General features: G+C 43.5%; 1 protein-coding gene across 1 annotated transcript; it reads right to left on the bottom strand.

Moving 5' to 3' along the window:
* Positions 1-517: 517 nt before the first annotated feature.
* COPS8 (COP9 signalosome subunit 8) lies at positions 518-13,910 on the bottom strand. Its single transcript, XM_065917026.1, has 8 exons — positions 13,749-13,910; positions 11,524-11,594; positions 10,355-10,403; positions 9,060-9,192; positions 5,409-5,516; positions 3,212-3,274; positions 2,213-2,260; positions 518-1,537 (listed from the first exon to the last, which is right to left on the bottom strand). Exons 1-8 carry the CDS (start codon positions 13,824-13,826, stop codon positions 1,458-1,460), a joined length of 630 nt encoding a protein of 209 aa, XP_065773098.1. The 5' UTR covers positions 13,827-13,910; the 3' UTR covers positions 518-1,457.
* Positions 13,911-19,229: the final 5,319 nt, after the last annotated feature.

Below are 19,229 nucleotides of genomic sequence, written 5' to 3'. Positions count from 1 at the left end.
ACGGCCAGCGCTTCAGGTACTACCTCCCTTCCTCATCCCCTCTCCTCCTCGGGCTCTGGTCACTGCCGGTCTCTCTGGCTCTGCAGCCATGGAACGCACGCTCCTCCCGGCAGGCTGCCTCTTCTCTAGGTGCTCCGGTCTCAGCAGCTTCTCTCGCCCCCAGCTGCAGTGTCACTAAGGGCCTGCTCCAGCTCATACTTAGAGGCACCTCGCTACGCCTAGTCTTTCATGATCACCGCAGCCCAGCACAGCAAAACCTTAATTTAAAAGGTGTTTAAAGTAACCACTAACATTTAATTTTAACATTAACATTTAAATGCCAACAGCAGCTGAAATAGCCAGTAACGTACACCTTAAATGAAGAAAACATGAGTCATGTCACTACCACTACATAGGTCATTTCTATTTAATTAGGAAATTTGTACTTTAGTAGAGACAATGACAAACTAGAGCGCACCCACAGGAAGACAGGATCGTGAAACCTCTAGAAACGACCTTCAGTAAAACAGCTGAAGAATTCAATTAAATATTTATTGAACAAATGCAGAATAAATGAACTAGGGGGTGGATTTAACCTGAAGATAAAATACGCAACTTCAAATATTCAGAGGGCTGTCACACACAAAAAAATGAAAGACTTGTTCAATATTCCTCCCATGGGCAGAACTTGACCCAAGGGATAAACACAAGCAGCCGATAGGCTGCAGACTAGTGGTACAAAGTGTATCACGTAATAGCTTCTTCCCCCAACAATGCACTCCACACTGACGTCTCCCTTCTTCTGAAAGGAAATATTACAACTTCATACTTCCCACGGATGTGTTAAATAAGTCGCATATTCAAGGCAAGCCCTCCACCGCCAGCAATGGATATACTCACGCTCTCAGAAAAAAATCTAAAGCAAACTGGTCTACCAGGGAAATGGTCTTGTTCCTCAGCTCGGGCTCAGCTTTCTGCATTTGTGAGCCTCAGGTGGGCGGAGGAAAAGAGCATGTTCTCCAAAGAGGGTGTGAATTACCAACCCCAGCAATGCAGACGCGGCCTCTGGGGTGTCCCCCTCACACCCCAATGCACCACGGCAACTGTCAACCTACGGTGCAGATGGGAGGGGACGCACTGTGCGCGGGGCAGAAAGAGCGCTTGACAACCACTGTTCTACGGGAGCGGGAGGGCTGCCTTTCACAAGTCACTGGGAGATACAAGCTGACCGCATAATACTGACGAACTCCATCCAAACTGTCAAACGTTGCAAAATGAGAACTGTTCCAACAACCATTCAGCTTGTTTTAAGGACAAAATATATATAATATACTTGATATTATATATGTATTTTATCACATACTCAGTAAAGTATGCTGAGGTGCTTCATCCATCCAATAAAATTGAAAATAAAAATTTTACATTTCTCTACTTGTCAGTATTCAGGCTTCTGAAGGTGGATCTTGAACTTGGAACAGTCAGTTTTCGAGGAAAGCCACGTAATCGGTGAGTCTGGCTAACTGCTGCTCGTTGGGGATGGGTGGGACAGGGGCGGGCTCTGCATGTTAGAGAGAAACACAGTCAATCACCAGGGTCACAAAGCCGTGGCCCTGCACTGACCCCCTCCAATGCCTGTTATTTACCAAAAAGGAAACTTTCTTAGATTTGCCTTCATCTTGGACATTTAAAAAAAAAAAACAAGCCAAGGAGCCTCAACTTCTATGAGGAGTTTTCCCAAACTGGGAATAAAGGCATATTTGGTTCTGTTGTTACTGAAGTTTCCATGTGAAGGTTAGAAACACTTTTAATAGGCAACACCTCTCCCAAGAGAACACAGCCCTTCTTGGAAAGACCCCTCCCCATATGACATTAATTTAATAATCACCCAGTGTTTACCACACAAAATATTAAATTGTCAGTGAACAGAAAACCCACAGAGGATCCCTTTTTCAAAAAGCTTAGCTCTCACATGTCGGCCTGGGGCCAAGTCCGAGTCAGGGCTGGCGAGGGGCTCCATCAGGCCTGCCCAAAGTGACACCAGAAGGGGCCACTGCCTCGAGGGAAGCGAGAGGGGACCCCACTGTGCATCCTTGTGACTAATGGGGTACTATAAATACCATGTTAGGATTTAACCTCTGTGTCTACAAGATGAGAGCTGACAAAAAGAAATACTACAAAAACAAGAGACAAAAGTAACGAAATGCTTTTTAAATGAACATATGAACATACATACCTGATACGGGAATAAACCTGTTAAAGGAAACATCCAGGGCCCCTGCAACTGAACAAAACGCACAGCCTGGTTACAGAAGCCTTATCCAAAGCCTTCACACGGAACAGGGCATTTCTAACGCACTGGCATCCCAGTCGTTCACTTCTCAGAGAGAAAACAGCAATCACGCTCCACCTGAACACACTGATCATTTTACTATAGCAGCATTCTCTCACCACCTAGATTGGCTGGGCCCTTGTCTGACCCCTTTTCTGCACCCTCAAAGGGCTGAGCACAAGGCGGTTTGTGTACTTCCTTACCGTGGGGTCAACAACATCTGAACAATAGGAATTCAGAGCAGGTGGAACTCTGAGATGGAGCCGATCTGAGCATTTATGCAGATAGGCATGGATCCCAGGTCTAAAGCCATGGCAGAAAAGGACATTCCTGGTAAGCAGCAGGGAAAGTGGCTCATTTCAGACAGGAAGGCTCAGGGACCAGGAATTCAGATGGAGACGACGAGGACAGGCCAAATTTTTAAGGCCTGAACAGACCAGATAAGTTAATTTTGTGAAAGTTAAAGCCACTCAAAGTCTTGTTTAGGAGAAGAGTCTACATGTTTACAGCATGAGGAGAAAAGGGGAATTTCTGAATATTTTAAGTATCATTTTAAAAGGCAGCAGTTTAGTATTTAAAATAAGCAGTGAGAAATGGCTCCATAAATAAAAGGATGAGAGATTAATACTTATTAAAAATTAAGCTGTAATAAGGATTATGGAAACACATACATACAAGATTCTAATGCACAAAATATATTCTAAAAAATTAAAGTAAAACCAGATGATCTTTAAGATCCTTTCTACCCTAAGTGTCCATACCCCTATATCTGTATTTAACATGAGTTACTTTCATGTTGTTGGCATGGCAGAATTTTGTATCAAAGTATTCACAGGCAGCGCCTGAAAAGCTGCAGTGGTCTCAGAGTTCAGGGCTGCATGGTGGACGAGCAGCTCCACCTACCTGGCTTCTTGGGCATGACCATCCTTGTGGTGGAGTCGGCTTGCCAGCCTTGTTCGAGGATACCTAAATTGTGTATTTAACACAGAAATGTATTTTAAAAACAGGAACACTACTAAAAAGATCCACAATATATCAATGATGCTACCTGTATGGGAGGTCCAACAAGTGTAGATGAACCTGTAACGTGTATTTTCACTAGAGAGGTATCCTAGAGACAGCATTCTCCTGGGAACTTATTTGGGAAATACCTTTCTGAAACACCCATGAAAGCCTCAATTTATTCTATCAGGCTGACATAATCACTAAAAAATTATCAGTTTTCTATAATGTATGTATTACGCTATTAACCAGATCAAACGATTAAAAAGAGATGTAAGGAAGACGTCTAGAGTACTCTCTCTAATCCTGACATCAGGAGTGACAAAGATGGCGGTGAGGATTAAACAGCACACAGACGCCACAGAGGCGGGCCCGCAGGTACTGTGCTGGGCGCTCCTGCAGGGATCACGTTATGCAACCACCGACAGCCCTGTACAGCTCATCGTGACTGCACAGATGTGGAACATGACGTGCAGAGAATCCCAGTAACTTGTCTTAGTTGCACAGCTGGCATGGAGAAGTGAACCAGGATCACAGGCAGACAGTCATTAAGAGTATGGACTTTGGATATATTTTTTGGGTAGATATGGACTTTTGGATATATTATTTATTATGGATGAATTTTAATATATTTAATCCATAATTAATAAATCATGGATTAATTTCAAAAGAAGAGTTAAAACACATGTCTGTATGCATAAGTAACAGTATGATTTACTCCAAGGACATTCATTAACCTGCACTTGTGCATCTATAACTGTGGTAGGCCTTGGAAATTTATGATATGTGGTGCTTAATGGAGACCACATTTTGACTGGAGAATCCAAAATGTCCAACACCATAAATCACTGCCACAAGATACCTGCAGTATTAATATTCTACAGCAACCTGGCCAGGCAAGGGTAGACTTGTCAGGGCCTGAGAAATGAAAGTGCAGAAGCACAAATGGAAACCAGTGGGTGAGAGTGAGGTGCAGACACCTAGGTTACTGGTAAGAAATGGTGAAGAAAAACTGGGCTGAAAAGGCATATGAGGAGGAGACTGCCTTCATTAAAGTAAAACAGGGGCTTCTGCATGTCCAAATCCATTAAAACTTACTTTCTTAAAAAAAAAAACCCTACCTCCATGTTGATTTTCAAAGGAAAATATATAAAGACGGTAATGAAATTTAAGCTTAAAATTATGACTATAATGTTACCCACCCAGCATATCTAAGAGCATATGATGTGCACACCCTCAGTTTTCCTCCGTGTCACACACATTTCCCACCACCTGTCAAAGCTATGATGTAATCAATCGGGGGCTCAGAGGGGGGAATGTCATCAAACACTTGAGTCTGCACCTTCATCCGCTGCCTCTTTCCTCCAATTACCTGCTGTTCTCACCACCTTCCTTCTCCCTCCCTCTATGAGTCAACAGCAGGTCTAATTTTTCCTTCCTGGACATCAACTTGGTGGGCTCAGCACTGCTCAGCAGAGAGCAGAAGTTGACCAAAGGTATTAGAGACAAAAGCAGAAAATATTCAGGGGCCAGACCACGGATGCCATAAGAAGTAACTGCACACACAGTGAGGAGATTCAGGCAGGAAAGAGTTATTAACAGAGTGAAGACACGCAACAAGGGTTCATCTAAAAGATACAGTCAACTTTTAACCTCACTGAAATAGCAACGCATTCCTTCACAAAGCTCCTGTTTTAAGACATCTTTAATTGGTGACTATCTTTGGTAAAAAGCACTTTACAGGTAAACACAAACCCAATATTTCTTATTCACACTCAGAAGTCCAAAAAATTCTATGAATCAAAAAATTTTCTTTAACTCATGTGGTGGCAAAACTTGATGCAGGCCCGAAAATCTATGTACAGTCCCCCTCACGCCAACTGTGGGGACACGTGTGCTCTGCGGGGACTATGAGTGGGCTTGGTCACCAGGTGCTGGCTGCCTGGGGGCTGTGCAGTGTATGTCTCCTATCACCTTTCTAAAGAACACACAACCTGAATTCCAAAACGTGTCCTGTCCCAAGGGCTTCAGATGAGGGCTTGCGGACCTATGATTTACATTCCATTTTCCTTGACAGCAGAAAGTAGGCCCCAAATACCTTTCACAGCCTCCTCCACAGGAAGTCCCACAAAGGCTGCAAAATCGTCGGCGATGATGGAGGTGTAGGCTTGGGAGACCAGGGCGAAGGCTCGTCTCCGGGTTGCATCTGTCGTGGGAGTAAAGGATAGGCAGACAGTGAACCAAAAGAGCTGCCAGTTTTGAAACACACAATTAAATTACATGACAGCCCTTCTCCAAATTTGTTAAGAGAAACTAGATCAACCTAAAGACTTCTGCGTTTACAGCCACAGTTATAGGCACCTAACATGTAAGAAGGGCTCAAATATTGCTGAATCAACACATGCGTACACATTAAATCATTCAGTCCTGTCCAACTCGGTTCAACCCCACAGACTGCAGCCAGGCTCCTCTGTCCATGGGGTTCTCCAGGCAAGAACACTGGAGTGGGTTGCTGTGCCCTCCTCCAGGGGGTCTTCCCGACCCGCGGGTGGAAGCTGTGTCCCCTCAGCTCCTGCACTGGCAGGTGGGTTCTTCACCACTGAACCACCAAAGAAAGTGAAAGTGAAAGTCGCTCAGTGGTGTCTGACTCTTTGCGACCCCATGGACTACACAGTCCATGGAATTCTCCAGGGCAGAATACTGGAGTGGGTGGCCTTTCCCTTCTCCAGGGGGTCTTCCCAACCCAGAGATCGAACAGAGGTCTCCCTCATTGCAGGCGGATTCTTTACCAGTTGAGCCATAAGGGAAGCTGAACTACTAGGAACATGCATTTCTTATACTTCCTCTGAATGAAAAAAGACCTCAGGTTAAAAATAAAATCTCAGGTGACAATAAAAATGACAAAGATGGAAAAAAGTTAATATAGATAGGACTCCAACTCTAAGAAAATTTCATTTGTATTTGGGATATATTTTTCAAATTTCTCTTTATCTCATTTACAAACACTGGACTGAATGGAGAGGAAATCACCTTCTCCCATGATCAGTGGTCCTTTCTCAGCAGGGTTTCTGACACAGGACCACACCTGGGAGCTGCTGAACAAACCTGATAGATAACCAGAGCGCCCTTCCTAACTTTCAACTTCTAACTGCTTCCTTCCTAACTGCTCTGAACTCTTGACTTGACATCATTCAAGTGCAAATCCCAAGGTGAAGCCCTGAGCCCCACAGGAAGGGGCTGCAAACAACTCCAACAAAACCTCCTCCCTAGAGACCACACACAGGCTCCCCCAGGCTTAAATTTCCACATTAAGTAATTCAGGAATGAAGCAGAGATGATAAAGGAATGGTAGAAAGTAGAGCCCAGCTAGCCTGTCTTCAGCCCATCCTTCAGTAATACAAAAGCTCCTCCAAGTGGCTTCAACATGCTTAGGAATTCTGGAGTTTACTTTCCACATTTAATAGGCAAGCGTATACATACAAGATAGCCCTGAACATAAGAAAACCCGCCCCCTACTCCTGGGACAGGTAACAGCCACACCAGCCCCCGAAGATACCCTCTGCTTCAAAGCAGCCTGCTGCTTCTGCCTGCACCTTCTCACCCTGGTGCTCAGGTCACTGCGTGGTCTGAACCATCCTCCTCTCTTCTCTCCCTGGGTCTATTTATAACCACACCTCCCCCTCCCCCAGCCCCGCCCGCACTGGAGCTCATTGCCATCTCCGCCCTTCTCTGATCTCACAGCATCCCTTACTTAACAGGCAATCTTCTACCACCTTTCCACCGTGTGCACTGCACCCCTCCCCACCCCGTCACCCCGGACTGGACTCATCTACAGGAGGGCTTTCATGTCTTATCATCCCCCGAGGGCACCTCTAAGGAAGGGTGTGCCGAGCATAGGCTTGTGAAAGGTCTCACTGCGACCCAAGTGGGCCCGACCGCAGTCTTTGGACTCTCCTCTTCCTTAGACGTGGCTGAGAGTCAATCCTGTTGCTTCCTTTCTCCCTGAGCCTGACTGCCTCCCCAGCTTTCACTGAGCCGTTATTTGCTTCTCTTCCAATTCCCTCCTTCCTTGCTACCAACTTTCAGCAAATGACCTTAAAGTAGACTTCTAACACAGCTGAGAGATAAAGGAGATTTTTCTATTGAAAGCTACAGACATTCAGTGGAAAAGAACCCAGAGCAACAACGAAAGAGGAAAATACAAGTGTACACCAAAAGCTACATTCATTTGGTAAGCCTTCCATATTTTAGAAACTTTTACTTTCAAGTTCAAGTACTCTGGTCAGATTTCTCAGAGTTGAAAAAGGAACAGAGTAAGAATACAACATGACTGAAAGAAAAAAAACAGAGTGGAGAGAAGAGAAACATCCAGGGGAAGGCAGACCGGAAGGACAAGGCAGCAGACACAAAGGCCATGAAAGCCACAGCATCCGTCAGAGGCCGAGACCCTCAGGCTGCTTTTAACCCCTCAGCACAAACGAACCTGACATCTGCATCCAGACCAGGCCCTGGTGACCCCAGCGATGAGATGTGCAGCCTCAGGAGGGCATGCATCAGAATGACAAGCAGGAAGGTGGACCACGTTGAGCTGGCACCTAATATTGCTGGCAGTTCTTCACGGGACAAAGTCTTGGGGAGACCCTGAGAGATTGCTTATTCTGTTGCTCAACAAATACTTCAACGTGCCTATGATCTATCAGGAACTGCCAATGCCGGTACTAGAGGCAGAGGGGAAGATGAGCCAGCTGTCCTTTGCAACCCACCTCTGCCCTTAAACCCCAGAGAGGCTGGCCACCCAGGGCTCGCGTACTGGGTGAACCTGGGTCCGTAGGGCAGAGAATGTACTTCCTCAGCCCCCTCCGTCTTGCTCTGGATCTGAGTTTCTCAAGGCGTACGCAATGACACCAAGCTTATTTCCTGTGCGAATATCCAAAGTCACCCCTACTGTACCAGGGCAGCCTATTCTCCTGTTTTGTCATGCACACTGTTCTGCTTTACCACACCAAGAATGAGGTACACTTCAGAGGCAATCTTTGCCTTCTGCTCCCCTAAAAAGTTGACATCCCTTGCCAGAGTGATGAGTAGTATTCAAGAATTCTTGCTCAATGACCCTCCAGAGCAGAAAGTGGATAATGAAGGCAGGAATTAACCACAGAAACAAGGTAACAATACGAAGTAATGGTTTAACAACATATGAAAGAGTGAACCAAGCAGAGTGGAAGCAAACACTGGGGGTGGGAGAATGGAGAGAGAGAGAGAGGCAGGGGCAAGTTCTGTTGTGCTATACGGCATTAGACTTGTAATTAAAAAAAAAAAAAAAAAAAGGGTTAAAAAAAAGTTTGAGTATCTATGTACTAAACTGATTAGTCATAAATCCAGAAGCTGAAGAAAGCCCATGAAGGGCTGAGGTTCACAGAGTCCATAGCAGTCTCTACTTTCAAATATGTGGGGTTTAAATCTTATTCCCTTGAACTTACTGGAATATTACAAAATTTCAATTCAGTAGCAAAAATCATCTCTTACTGATAAGCAACTTCAATCTAGAGTTGAATTAAGAGGCAATGAGGCCCTTAACTGCTGATACAAACTCAAGTGACATGAAATCAAAGCACAATTTTTAGCAAATTTAAAAAAGAATTCTGAAAACTTCCCCAATTCATCGGGCAGAGAATATCTATTTTTCAAACATACTGTAATTACTCCAACACTTAAGGTCTAGTCTAGTTTCTTATTCACAGAGGAACACTACCTCTGAGAGCTTCCATGATTGGCTGGACGGCCTCAGACCACTGATGAGCGTTGATGGTGCTGTAGATCCCGGGGAAGTCCCTCTGCCAGATCCGCTGGCCAACTGACCAGATCGCCGCAAGTTCAGAGTTTGCCTGCAAGAAAGATTACTGCCTTTGAGGACACTCACTCTGCACATATACCAACAACTGAAGTTTAAAACATAATGCAGGGTTTAAGAGCTGTAACCACTGTTTCAGCCCAATCACTTCCAAAAAGGTTTTTAAACATGGTGATTAGTGCTATAGAATTTATTAGCATGTTTTATATGGATTTTTATTAAAAAATTAAGGCACAAGAAAATAGTCCAAAAATATTTCATATAATTTAGGAATGAGTTATATGAAACACTCTTTTTTAACAGATGTTTTATTTAATTTCATATATATAATATATAGAACACCTAACATCTATATATACATGTACATAAAATACATAAATCTATTCTAAGGGCAAAAATAATAGCAAAATGGCTAATAATAAAGACTTTCAATCTAAGATGTCATAAAATGTAACAGAAGGATAGCATTTCCACTAGTAACACTGAAACTATGCATATAATTAGTATCTTTTTTTAAGCCAATGACACTGGAGGAACATTCCAAACTTACTTAATAGAATGTGGAGGAAAAAGAGTATAAATACTAACCTGATCTGTTGCTGAATATCAATAATGAATGAAAGGGATTTAGGTAAATTCTTGTTAATGTTTTGTGAACGTACAAGAAACTCACTTCACATTTATGTGAGACACAGTGGATCATCAGAAATCAAAAATTTACTTCTTTCCATCTTGGAAGAAACTATTAAGTGAGTTCATCTACCCTCTCATGAAAAACAAGAAATCTAAAATCCTAGTTACCAAAAAAAATCTTAATGCTCTGAATAATTATTATTGTTAAGAGTGTTCTTGTAAATAATATTAGTTGCAAAATAAATCACATTTAGAAAACTGCACAAATCAATTAAAAAGAAAATAATAAAACAAAACCCAAACTTCTATCTAAACTAACTTGGTTGTTTGTTAGGTAAAATGGCACTTATAAAGTATGTTAAGAAACCTGATCGGAAGCAGTTGAGCATAGATTTTTACTCCATCCAAGGGAAATTAAGATTAGAGGAATCTATAGATCTATTCTTAAAATTTAAAGGCAGTTTAATAACTGTTTTGTGAATCACATGAAAAAGAAAACAGAAACTTTGCTTTTTAAATGAATGGCGTTACTAAAGTAGTAAGATATACAGAAGCATACTTACAGATTTTATAGCAGGTGGTATTCTTTTCCAAAGATATCTTGCATTGTTCCTAATTTACATCCCCCCAAGAAAAAACAAGCAATTTAAAAAAATCACCTCAGTAAATATTTAAACTTTTAGATCCTATTGCAAACACAAAGAAGTATACTTTAAAATTCTCTATATAATACAAAATGAAATTTAGTTTTACATGAATTTGTCCAGGGGAAGTAAGTGTGGTTTTCCAGATAAGATATGAAATATTTTTATCAAACTAACATTCTGCCATTTTTAGTAAACTTTTTAATAATTCAGATCTTAAATTGAGGCAACAATTCATTCATATATAAAATAAACAAATAATTCAGATCTTAAACTGAGGCAACAATTCATTCATATATAAAATAAACAAATTCCTACACTTTCCAAGTCCTAGCATTCCTGACAATACGCATAGTACACAATGTTTATCATGTTTATCATGACCCCTCCTCCTACTAGTGAGCATAGAGGCATCAAAACTTCAAGGCAGTTTTTTCTTTTTTTAAAGAGCTTGGAAGCTTGCATGACAACAAGCATATGACGACAGCATTATAAAACAGTAAACATAATTTGTATGCTACACGAGTAACGAAAACCTCAGTTTAGTTTAAAGGGTACAAAATGAAAAGGTCTAGAGGAATATAAAGCAAATTAACAGTAACCATCGGTGGGATGCAGCACTACAAGGGGCTCTTCTTGCTTCTGACTTTTCTTCAACGAACATGAATTAGGAATAATTAAAAAACAAAACCTTTCAAGAAATGTTTTATGTTGATAACAAATTCCTTTTGGCTTTCTCAACTTTCCCTTTTAGTTTCTCTTAGTCTACTGATTACATGTGAAGTTAAGTAAACAGAGATCATAAAAGATATAGGTTTTATAACCATAGAAAAAAAAGATCAATAGATTTAAAAGGAATTTACTGACACTGCAGTTTCTCATAACAAATTAGAATGCCTCTTAGAAGGCATATATAAAACAAGTGTATTTTAAAACAACTCAGCCGAATCATAATTTCTTAAGTCATGATTCAATACATGAAATAAGCGGCATAGCTCCTTGTATCTATGTTTCAGTGATACTACTTAAATGTAAGAATAATTTCCTGAGGAAGATGCTTCTCTTAGCTTTAGGTAGAAGGTACTTACATGTCATTATGGAGTAGATACAAAGCTAGAAGCTGACCATACACTGGGGGTGTAGCAATTCCTCCTGGAGCCTAAAAGGTCAAAAAAATCAAAGAGAAATAAACCTCATTTATTCTTTTGTATTTTAAAAAGAATTTTCTTAACTCATCTAAAGAGTAAACATATTTTACGTTTATTTAACTTATATGCAGAGTACACCATGAGAAACGCTGGGCTGGAGGAAGCACATGCTGAAATCAAGATTGCCGGGAGAAATATCAACAACCTCAGATATGCAGATGACACCACCCTTATAGCAGAAAGTGAAGAACTAAAGAGCCTGTTGATGAAAGTGAAAGGGGAGAGTGAAAAAGTTGGCTTAAAGCTCAACATTCAGAAAACTAAGATCATGGCATCTGGTCCCATCACTTCATGGCAAATAGATGGGGAAACAGTGGCAACAGTGGCTGACTTTATTTTGGGGGGCTCCAAAATCACTGCAGATGGTGACTGCAGCCATGAAATTAAAAGACGCTTACTCGTTGGAAGAAAAGTTATGACCAACCTAGACAGCACATTAAAAAGCAGAGACATTACTTTGCCAACAAAGGTCCGTCTAGTCAAGGCTATGGTTTTCCCAGTGATCATGTATGGATGTGAGAGCTGGACTATAAAGAAAGCTGAGCACCGAAGAATTGATGCTTTTGAACTATGGTGAAGGAGATCAGTCCTGGGTGTTCATTGGAAGGACTGATGTTGAAGCTGAAACTCCAATACTTTGGCCACCTGATGTGAAGAGGTGACTCACTGGAAAAGACCTTGATGCTGGGAAAGATTGAAGGCAGGAGGAGAAGGGGACAACAGAGGATGAGATGGTTGGATGGCATCACCGACTCAATGGACATAAGTTTGGGTAGGCTCTGGGAGTTGGTGATGGACAGGGAGGCCTGGTGTGCTGTGGTTCATGAGGTCGCAAAGAGATGGACACGACTGAGTGACTGAACTGAAGCATATTTTATAGTAGTTGTTATTACAGATGGAGAAACAGCTTAGAGAAGAATCATACACTAAAACCCAGAGGATTAAATTTAGGTCTGTCATCAGCTGTGATTTCTCTGTCTGGGACTCTATGTATTCATACGCACGAAAATATTTAAATGTGATCCCTTTCCCAATTCTCAAATTCTTACTTAGTTGTACTATTATAAGAAGTGTCTTCAACAGATTTCTAAAGCAATATGATTAATTCTTCCTCAAATACATTGAATATCTAAGTAAACACAATAAAGAGAAGAACATCAGCTGAGCTACAAAACAGCTGGGTTACAAAAACATTCTCCTCCTCACTCAATTTCAGTTCATTCAGATGACATCTATAAAGTGTCTATTGGAGAGCTGCTGCTTCTGGCTGCTGTCTCCGTTGGTTACTTAACTTTTTATATCAAGGTTATAAATACCGTTAAGTGCCTTTCTAGGAAAAAAACTTAATTACTTTAGTAGTTGCATGATACAAGGTTCACCTGTACTTCGGAAGACAAGGGGCTTCCCTGGTGGCTGAGACTAGAAGAGAATCTACCTGCAATGCCGGAGAACCAGCCAGGATGGATCCCGGGGTGGGGAAGATCCCCTGGAGGAGGGCATGGCAACCCACTCCAGTATTCTTCCCCAGAGAATTCCATGGACAGAGGAGCCTGTGGACTCCTGGGGTCGCAAGAGAGTCGGACACGACTGAGCGACACACACACACACACACACGACAAACAGCAAGCTTCCGTGCTACACACACACACACGACTGAGCGACACAAATACACACACACACACACGACAAACGCAAGCTTCCGTGCTAACGTGAAACTAAGAAGGGCTTTCTGAATCAAGCAAAGGTTACAGCGGTCACACCTCTATCTGTGCCTGTGCCTGCACTACTGTCTTAATAAACCCACATTTCTGCAACTCTCCCCACAGCGCAGAGGAAGGGCGTTTAGTACAGCACAGAAGCGTATGCAGGGTGTGAGGCGCAAAGACGCACAGTGGTTCCGGGCTCACTAGCTGAACACACACAGCGAAAAGTTCCTGGCGAGTCTGGGGAGACCAAGCCCGGAGGCTCACCCCAGACCCCCGGGATTCCCACGTCAGCTCCCGCGCCCTCTCGGCGCCGGCCCCGAGCCCCGCAGGCCCCAGGCCCCGTTACCCTGGAGACCGAGGCCGCCAGAGGCCTCGCGACCCCGCCAGGTGGACCGCTACCTCGAGCTCCTGGTTCTCGCACTGATCCAGCAACTTTTTGAAACTAAAGGAACTTTCCGCCATCACCGCCACTGGCATTTTCCCGGCCGGTCCCGCCGCCGCGCCTCCTCAGCAGAACCGGGCCCCACTCTGTCCCTCAGGGCGTCGCGCCCGCGATGACGTAAAAGCCGAGGGCGCCGCCAAGCGCCCCTGCGCAAGCGCCTCGTTGGTTCCGCTGCGTCATCAGACGTCGCTGCGACGGGGGCGGGGTCGCCACCGCTCTAGCCGGCGCTCTCGGTGCCCTGGAGGGCTGACCGGGCTTCTGGGAAGCCGCTGTCCCAGCACACCGGCAAAGCCTGGGCGGGAGGAGTTCTGTGCATAGTTGAGGACTTTTCCTATGGTTTTTCCAGTGGTCATGTATGGATGTGAGAGTTGGACTGTAAAGAAAGCTGAGCGCCGAAGGACTGATGCTTTTGAACTGTGGTGTTGAAGTAGACTCTTGAGAGTCCCTTGGACTGCAAGGGGATCCAACCAGTCCATCCTAAAGGAGATCAGTCCTGGGTGTTCATTGGAAGGACTGATGCTGAAGCTGAAACTCCAGTACTTTGGCCACCTGATGGAAAGAACTGACTCACTGGAAAAGATCCTGATGCTGGGAAAGACTGAGGGCAGGAGAAGAAGGGGATGACAGAGGATGAGATGGTTGGATGGCATTACCGAGTCAATGGACGTGAGTCTGAGTAAACTCCAGGAGTTGGTGATGGACAGGGAGGCCTGGCGTGCTACAGTCCATGGGGTCGCAAAGAGTCGGACGCGGCTGAGCGACTGAACTGAACTGAAGACTTTTCGAAGTCTTTACTTTGAGACCTTGCAAATTTAAAGGTTTAAAACTAGCTTTTGGTTCAGCCTACACCTGCTTCTTCAGCAGCCCTCCCATGGCAGTGAAGGCGCTGTAATTCTCCCCGCGGGGCTCCACTCCTGCAGGCCCCACGTTTTTATATCCAGGTGATGCTTCTCTGGCTTGGACCTTCGGAACACTAAGGTGCAGTATTCTCCGGACTTCCAATCGTGCTGCCCTCCCCACACAGCCATTGCAACCGAAATGAGGTTTTCAGAAACACGTTCAGATATTGTTATTCTTCTGAAAAATGATAAAAATCACAGCAAATCCCTAAACTCCAGCGTTTGACGTTGCTTCTGCCGACTTAAAAAAATTGCCTCAACTTAAAAAGTTTAGAGTTGTGTTTTCAAGTAGCCCCAAGAGAACTGCTCTAAGCAGCAGGGCGGGGAGGAGTCAGGTTATACAGAGGTCTTACAACAAAGGGTAGGTCGTCTGAACACCGAAAAATTCAGTTCCATTCAGTTGAGTTGTGTTTGACTCTTTGCAACCCCATGGACTGCAGCGCGCCAGGCTTCCCTGTCCATCATCAACTCTCGGAGCTTGCTCAAACTCATGTCCTTTGAGTCAGTGATGCCATCCAACCATCTCATTCACTGTCGTCCTCTTCTCTTCCTGTCTTCGATCTTTCCCAGCATCAAGGTCTTTTCAAATGAGTCAGTTCTTTGCATCAGGTAGCCAAAGTATTAGAGCTTCAGTTTCAGCATCAGTCGTTCCAATGAATATTCAGGGTTGATTATGAGAGAGTCATTTCCTGGGCAGGTTGATAAGAAGTCTAGGGGTCCCCCAGAAGAGAGGGGTCTGGAATTCTCAAGGAGGAAGAAAGGACAAACTTTTTTTCCTCTACATTCCATAGGATTATATAATAGTAATGTATCCTGCCTGAGGACAGTCTCTGGATGAAACATTCTGGCTAATTCTGTTATCTTAGAATGTATATTATGGGAGTAGGTCTGGTGAGGTCTTTACAACCTCCAGACATTCTTTGGATTCATTGGAGAGTATATAACTCCATTGCTAACACTAGCGAGTGAGTACTGTTTCCATCCCCTTCTGATGTCTATGTCAGAAGCTTTCTCTATCTCCTTATACTTTAATAAAACTTTATTACACAAAAGCTCTGAGTGATCAAGCCTCGTCTCTAGCCCAGGATTGAATTCTTCTCCTCCAGAGGCCAAGAATCCCGGCATCTTTACAAGGTTCAGCAGCAACCTTTCAATTACCTTTAGGATTGACTGGTTTTGACTCACTGCAGTCCGAGGGACTCTTAAGAGATTTCTCCAACACCACAGTTCAAAAACCTCAATTCTTTGCCACTCAGCTTTCTTTATAGTCCAACTCTCACATGACTACTGGAAAAACCATTGCTTAGCTAGATGGGCATTTGTCGATAAAGTAATGTCTCTGCCGTTTAATATGCTGTCTAGGTTGGTCATAGCTTTTCTTCCAAGGAGCAAGCGTCTTTTAATTTCATGGCTGCAGTCACCATCTGCAGTGATTTTGGAGCCCAAGAAAATAAAGTCTCTCACTATTTCCACTGTTTCCCCATCTATTTCCATGAAGTGATGAGGCCGCATGCTATGATCTTAGTTTTTTGAGTGCTGGGTTTCAAGTCAAATTTTTCACTCTCCTCTTTCACTTTCATCAAGAAGCTCTTCAGTTCCTCTTTGCTTTCTGCCATAAGGGTGGTATCATCTGTGTTTTTGAGGTTATTGCTATTTCTCCCAGCAAACAAGAGTCCAGCTTGTGCTTCATCCAGCCTGGCATTTTGCGTGATGTACTCTGAAAATAAGTTAAATAAACAAGGTAACAATATAGTCTTGACATACTCCTTTCCCAATTTGGAAGTAATCCATTGTTCCATGTCTTGTTCTAACTGTTGCTTCTTAAAGATTTCTCTGGAGGCAGGTAAGGTGGTCTGATATTCCCATCTCTTGAAGAATTTCCCACAGTTTGTTGCAATCCACACAGTCAAAAGCTTTGATGTAGTTAATAAAGCAGAAGTAGATGTTTTTCTGGAATTCTCTTGCTTTTTCTATGATCCAACAGATACTGGCAATTTGATCTCTGGTTCCTCTGTCTTTTCTAAATCCAGCTTGAACATCTGGAAGTTCACAGTTCATGTACTGTTGAAACCTCACTTGGAGAATTTTGAGCATTAATTTGCTAGTGTGTGCTGCTGCTAAGTCGCTTCAGTCATGTCTGACTCTGTGTGACCCCATAGATGGCAGCCCACCAGGCTCCACCATCCCTGGGATTCTCCAGGCAAGAACACTGGAGTGGGTTGCCATTTCCTTCTCCAATGCATGAAAGTGAAAAGTGAAGGTGAAGTTGCTCAGTCGTGTCCAACTCTTCATGACCCATGGACTGCACCTACCAGGCTCCTCCATCCATGGGATTCTCCAGGCAAGAGTACTGGAGTAGGGTGCCATTGCCTTCTCCTAGTGTGTGAGATAAGCGCAATTGTGCAGTAGTTTGAACATGCTTTGGCATTGCCCTTCTTTGGGATTGGAATGAAAACTGACCTTTTTCAGTCCTGTGGCCACTGGTGAATTTTCCAAATCTGCTGGCATTTTGAATGCAGCACTTTCACAGCATCATCTTTTAGAATTTGAAATAGCTCAACTAGAGTTCCATCACCTCCACTAGCTTTGTTTGTAGTGATGCTTCCTAAGGCCCACTTGACTTGACATTCCAGGATGTCTGGCTCTAGGTGAGTGATCACACCGTCGTGGTTGTCTGGGCTATGAAGATCATTTGTGTATAGGTCTTCTCTGTATTCTTGCCACCTCTTCTTAATATCTTCTGCTTCTGTTAGGTTCATACCATTTCTGTCCTTTATTGAGCCCACCTTTGCATGAAATGTTCCCTTGGTATCTCTAATTTTCTTGATGAGATCTCTAGACTTTTCCACTATTGTTTTCCTCTATTTCTTTGCACTGATCACTAAGGAAGGCTTTCTTATCATTGTTTAAAGAAAACCAGATATCTCAAGCTAAGGAACTTAGCACTGTTCTATGTACAGGAAGATGCAAGAGTCTGGGCTCACTGAAATCTTTCCTTCACATGCCTCTCAGCTCTCTGGGCCCATATTCCTGTGTTTCACATTCTGAGTTCCTCAGTGCTCACTGTAGGGAGCGGCTGCAATCTGATGGCTGCCAGATGGGCAGGTATAGTTCTCCTTCCTGGGTGCCCTCGGGGCTCAGAAATTCACATTTGGAGGGCTGGAATCCCTGAAGACTGTGATATCCTTGTTGACTGATGTGGCAGGAGATACTCCATTTCTCACCTGGCAGGGCTTCAAAATCTAGCTCCCAGATGGCTTCTGACTTGCTCTGGCCAACCTTGTCCTCCTTAGTTTTCTGCTCAGTACTTATCACTGTGCATGCTCAGGCCTGTGTGACTGTGTGACCCCATGGACTGCAGCCCGCCAGGCTGCACCGTCGAAGGGATTCTCCAGGCAAGAATACCGGAGGGGATTGACATTTCCTCCTCCAGGGGATCTTCCTGGACCAGGGAGTAAACCCGGGTCTCTTGCAACTCCTGCGTTGACAGGCAGATTCTTTCTGGCTAAGCCACCTGGGAAGCCCTATGTGTTGCTAGTAAAGTTACATTGTTCCCTATTCAGCTGCATCTTTGTTTAGCTAACCTTGGCCGAACCACCAGGGAAGTCGCTTCTATTTGCCCTGTGCTGCAGTTTTGGCGACACTATTTGTGGTCCCCAAGCAAATTGATAACACTGGTCCTTTGTTAAAGAAACAGGGGAAAGTACCATTAAAACCAATAGAATCTTTATACAACTTTTCGCTTTATCCACCATGTCTTAAATTTTCAGAGCATTTTAAAGCCAGCTATTTAAAATTCTAAGTAAAGAAAAAGTAACATTTTAAATTATTAGAATGAATTTTACCATCCATTTTTATAGTATGTGAAGCTAACTGTATTTTATTTAATTGTTTATTGAAGTATAGTTGATTTACAATATTGTGTTGTTTTCTGGTGTATAGCAAAGTGATTCAGTTTTATATATGTGTCTACGTATTCTTTGTCATTATCGTTTTCCATTTTTCCATATTCTTTTCCATTATGGTTTGTTACTGGATATTGTTGTTGTTTAGAGCCTAAGCTGTGCTCAATTCTTTGTGACCCCATAGACTGCAGCACACTTGTCTTCCCTGCCCTTCACCACCTCCCAGAGCTTGCTCAAACTCGTGTCCATCGAGTCGGTGATGCCATCCAACCATCTCATCCTCTGTCATCCCGTTCTCCCTCTGCCCTCAATCTTTCCCAGCATCAGGGTATTTTCTAATGAGTCGCCTCTTCACATCAGGTGGCCAAAGTATTGGAGCTTCAGCTTCAGCATCAGTCCTCCTGAAGAAGGAATTCATAGGGTCTGGACCCCATCTCAGGCCTGTCCATGCTGAATATGCTCAGCCGCCTCTCCAATAAACTCTGAACTCGGTGTTCAGTGTCTATGGAAATGACAACAGAAGGATAAGACCCCCTCCAGACAGGGGAACCTTGAAGATCATATCCAGGTTATTCCTCGACTAAGAGAGCTCATACACTAATCACCCCTTCCTTCAGACAGGCCATAAATTTTC

This window comes from Muntiacus reevesi, chromosome 1, assembly GCF_963930625.1.
Source record: "Muntiacus reevesi chromosome 1, mMunRee1.1, whole genome shotgun sequence".
Classification (NCBI taxonomy): Eukaryota; Metazoa; Chordata; class Mammalia; order Artiodactyla; family Cervidae; genus Muntiacus; species Muntiacus reevesi.
The sequence above is the reverse complement of the archived record's forward strand: the minus strand, read 5'-3'. Positions and strand labels throughout refer to the sequence as shown.

What these genes read in the sequence shown, in the direction of transcription:
- COPS8 (XM_065917026.1), bottom strand. Translation starts at nt 13,826, where the DNA reads ATGCCAGTGGCGGTGATGGCGGAAAGTTCCTTTAGTTTCAAAAAGTTG. An exon ending in GCGAGAACCAGGAGCTCGAG is followed by an intron (nt 11,595 to 13,748) that starts GTAGCGGTCCAC and finishes TTGACCTTTTAG; the next exon opens with GCTCCAGGAGGAATTGCTAC. An exon ending in TACCACCTGCTATAAAATCT is followed by an intron (nt 9,193 to 10,354) that starts GTAAGTATGCTT and finishes TCTTTCTTGCAG; the next exon opens with GCAAACTCTGAACTTGCGGC.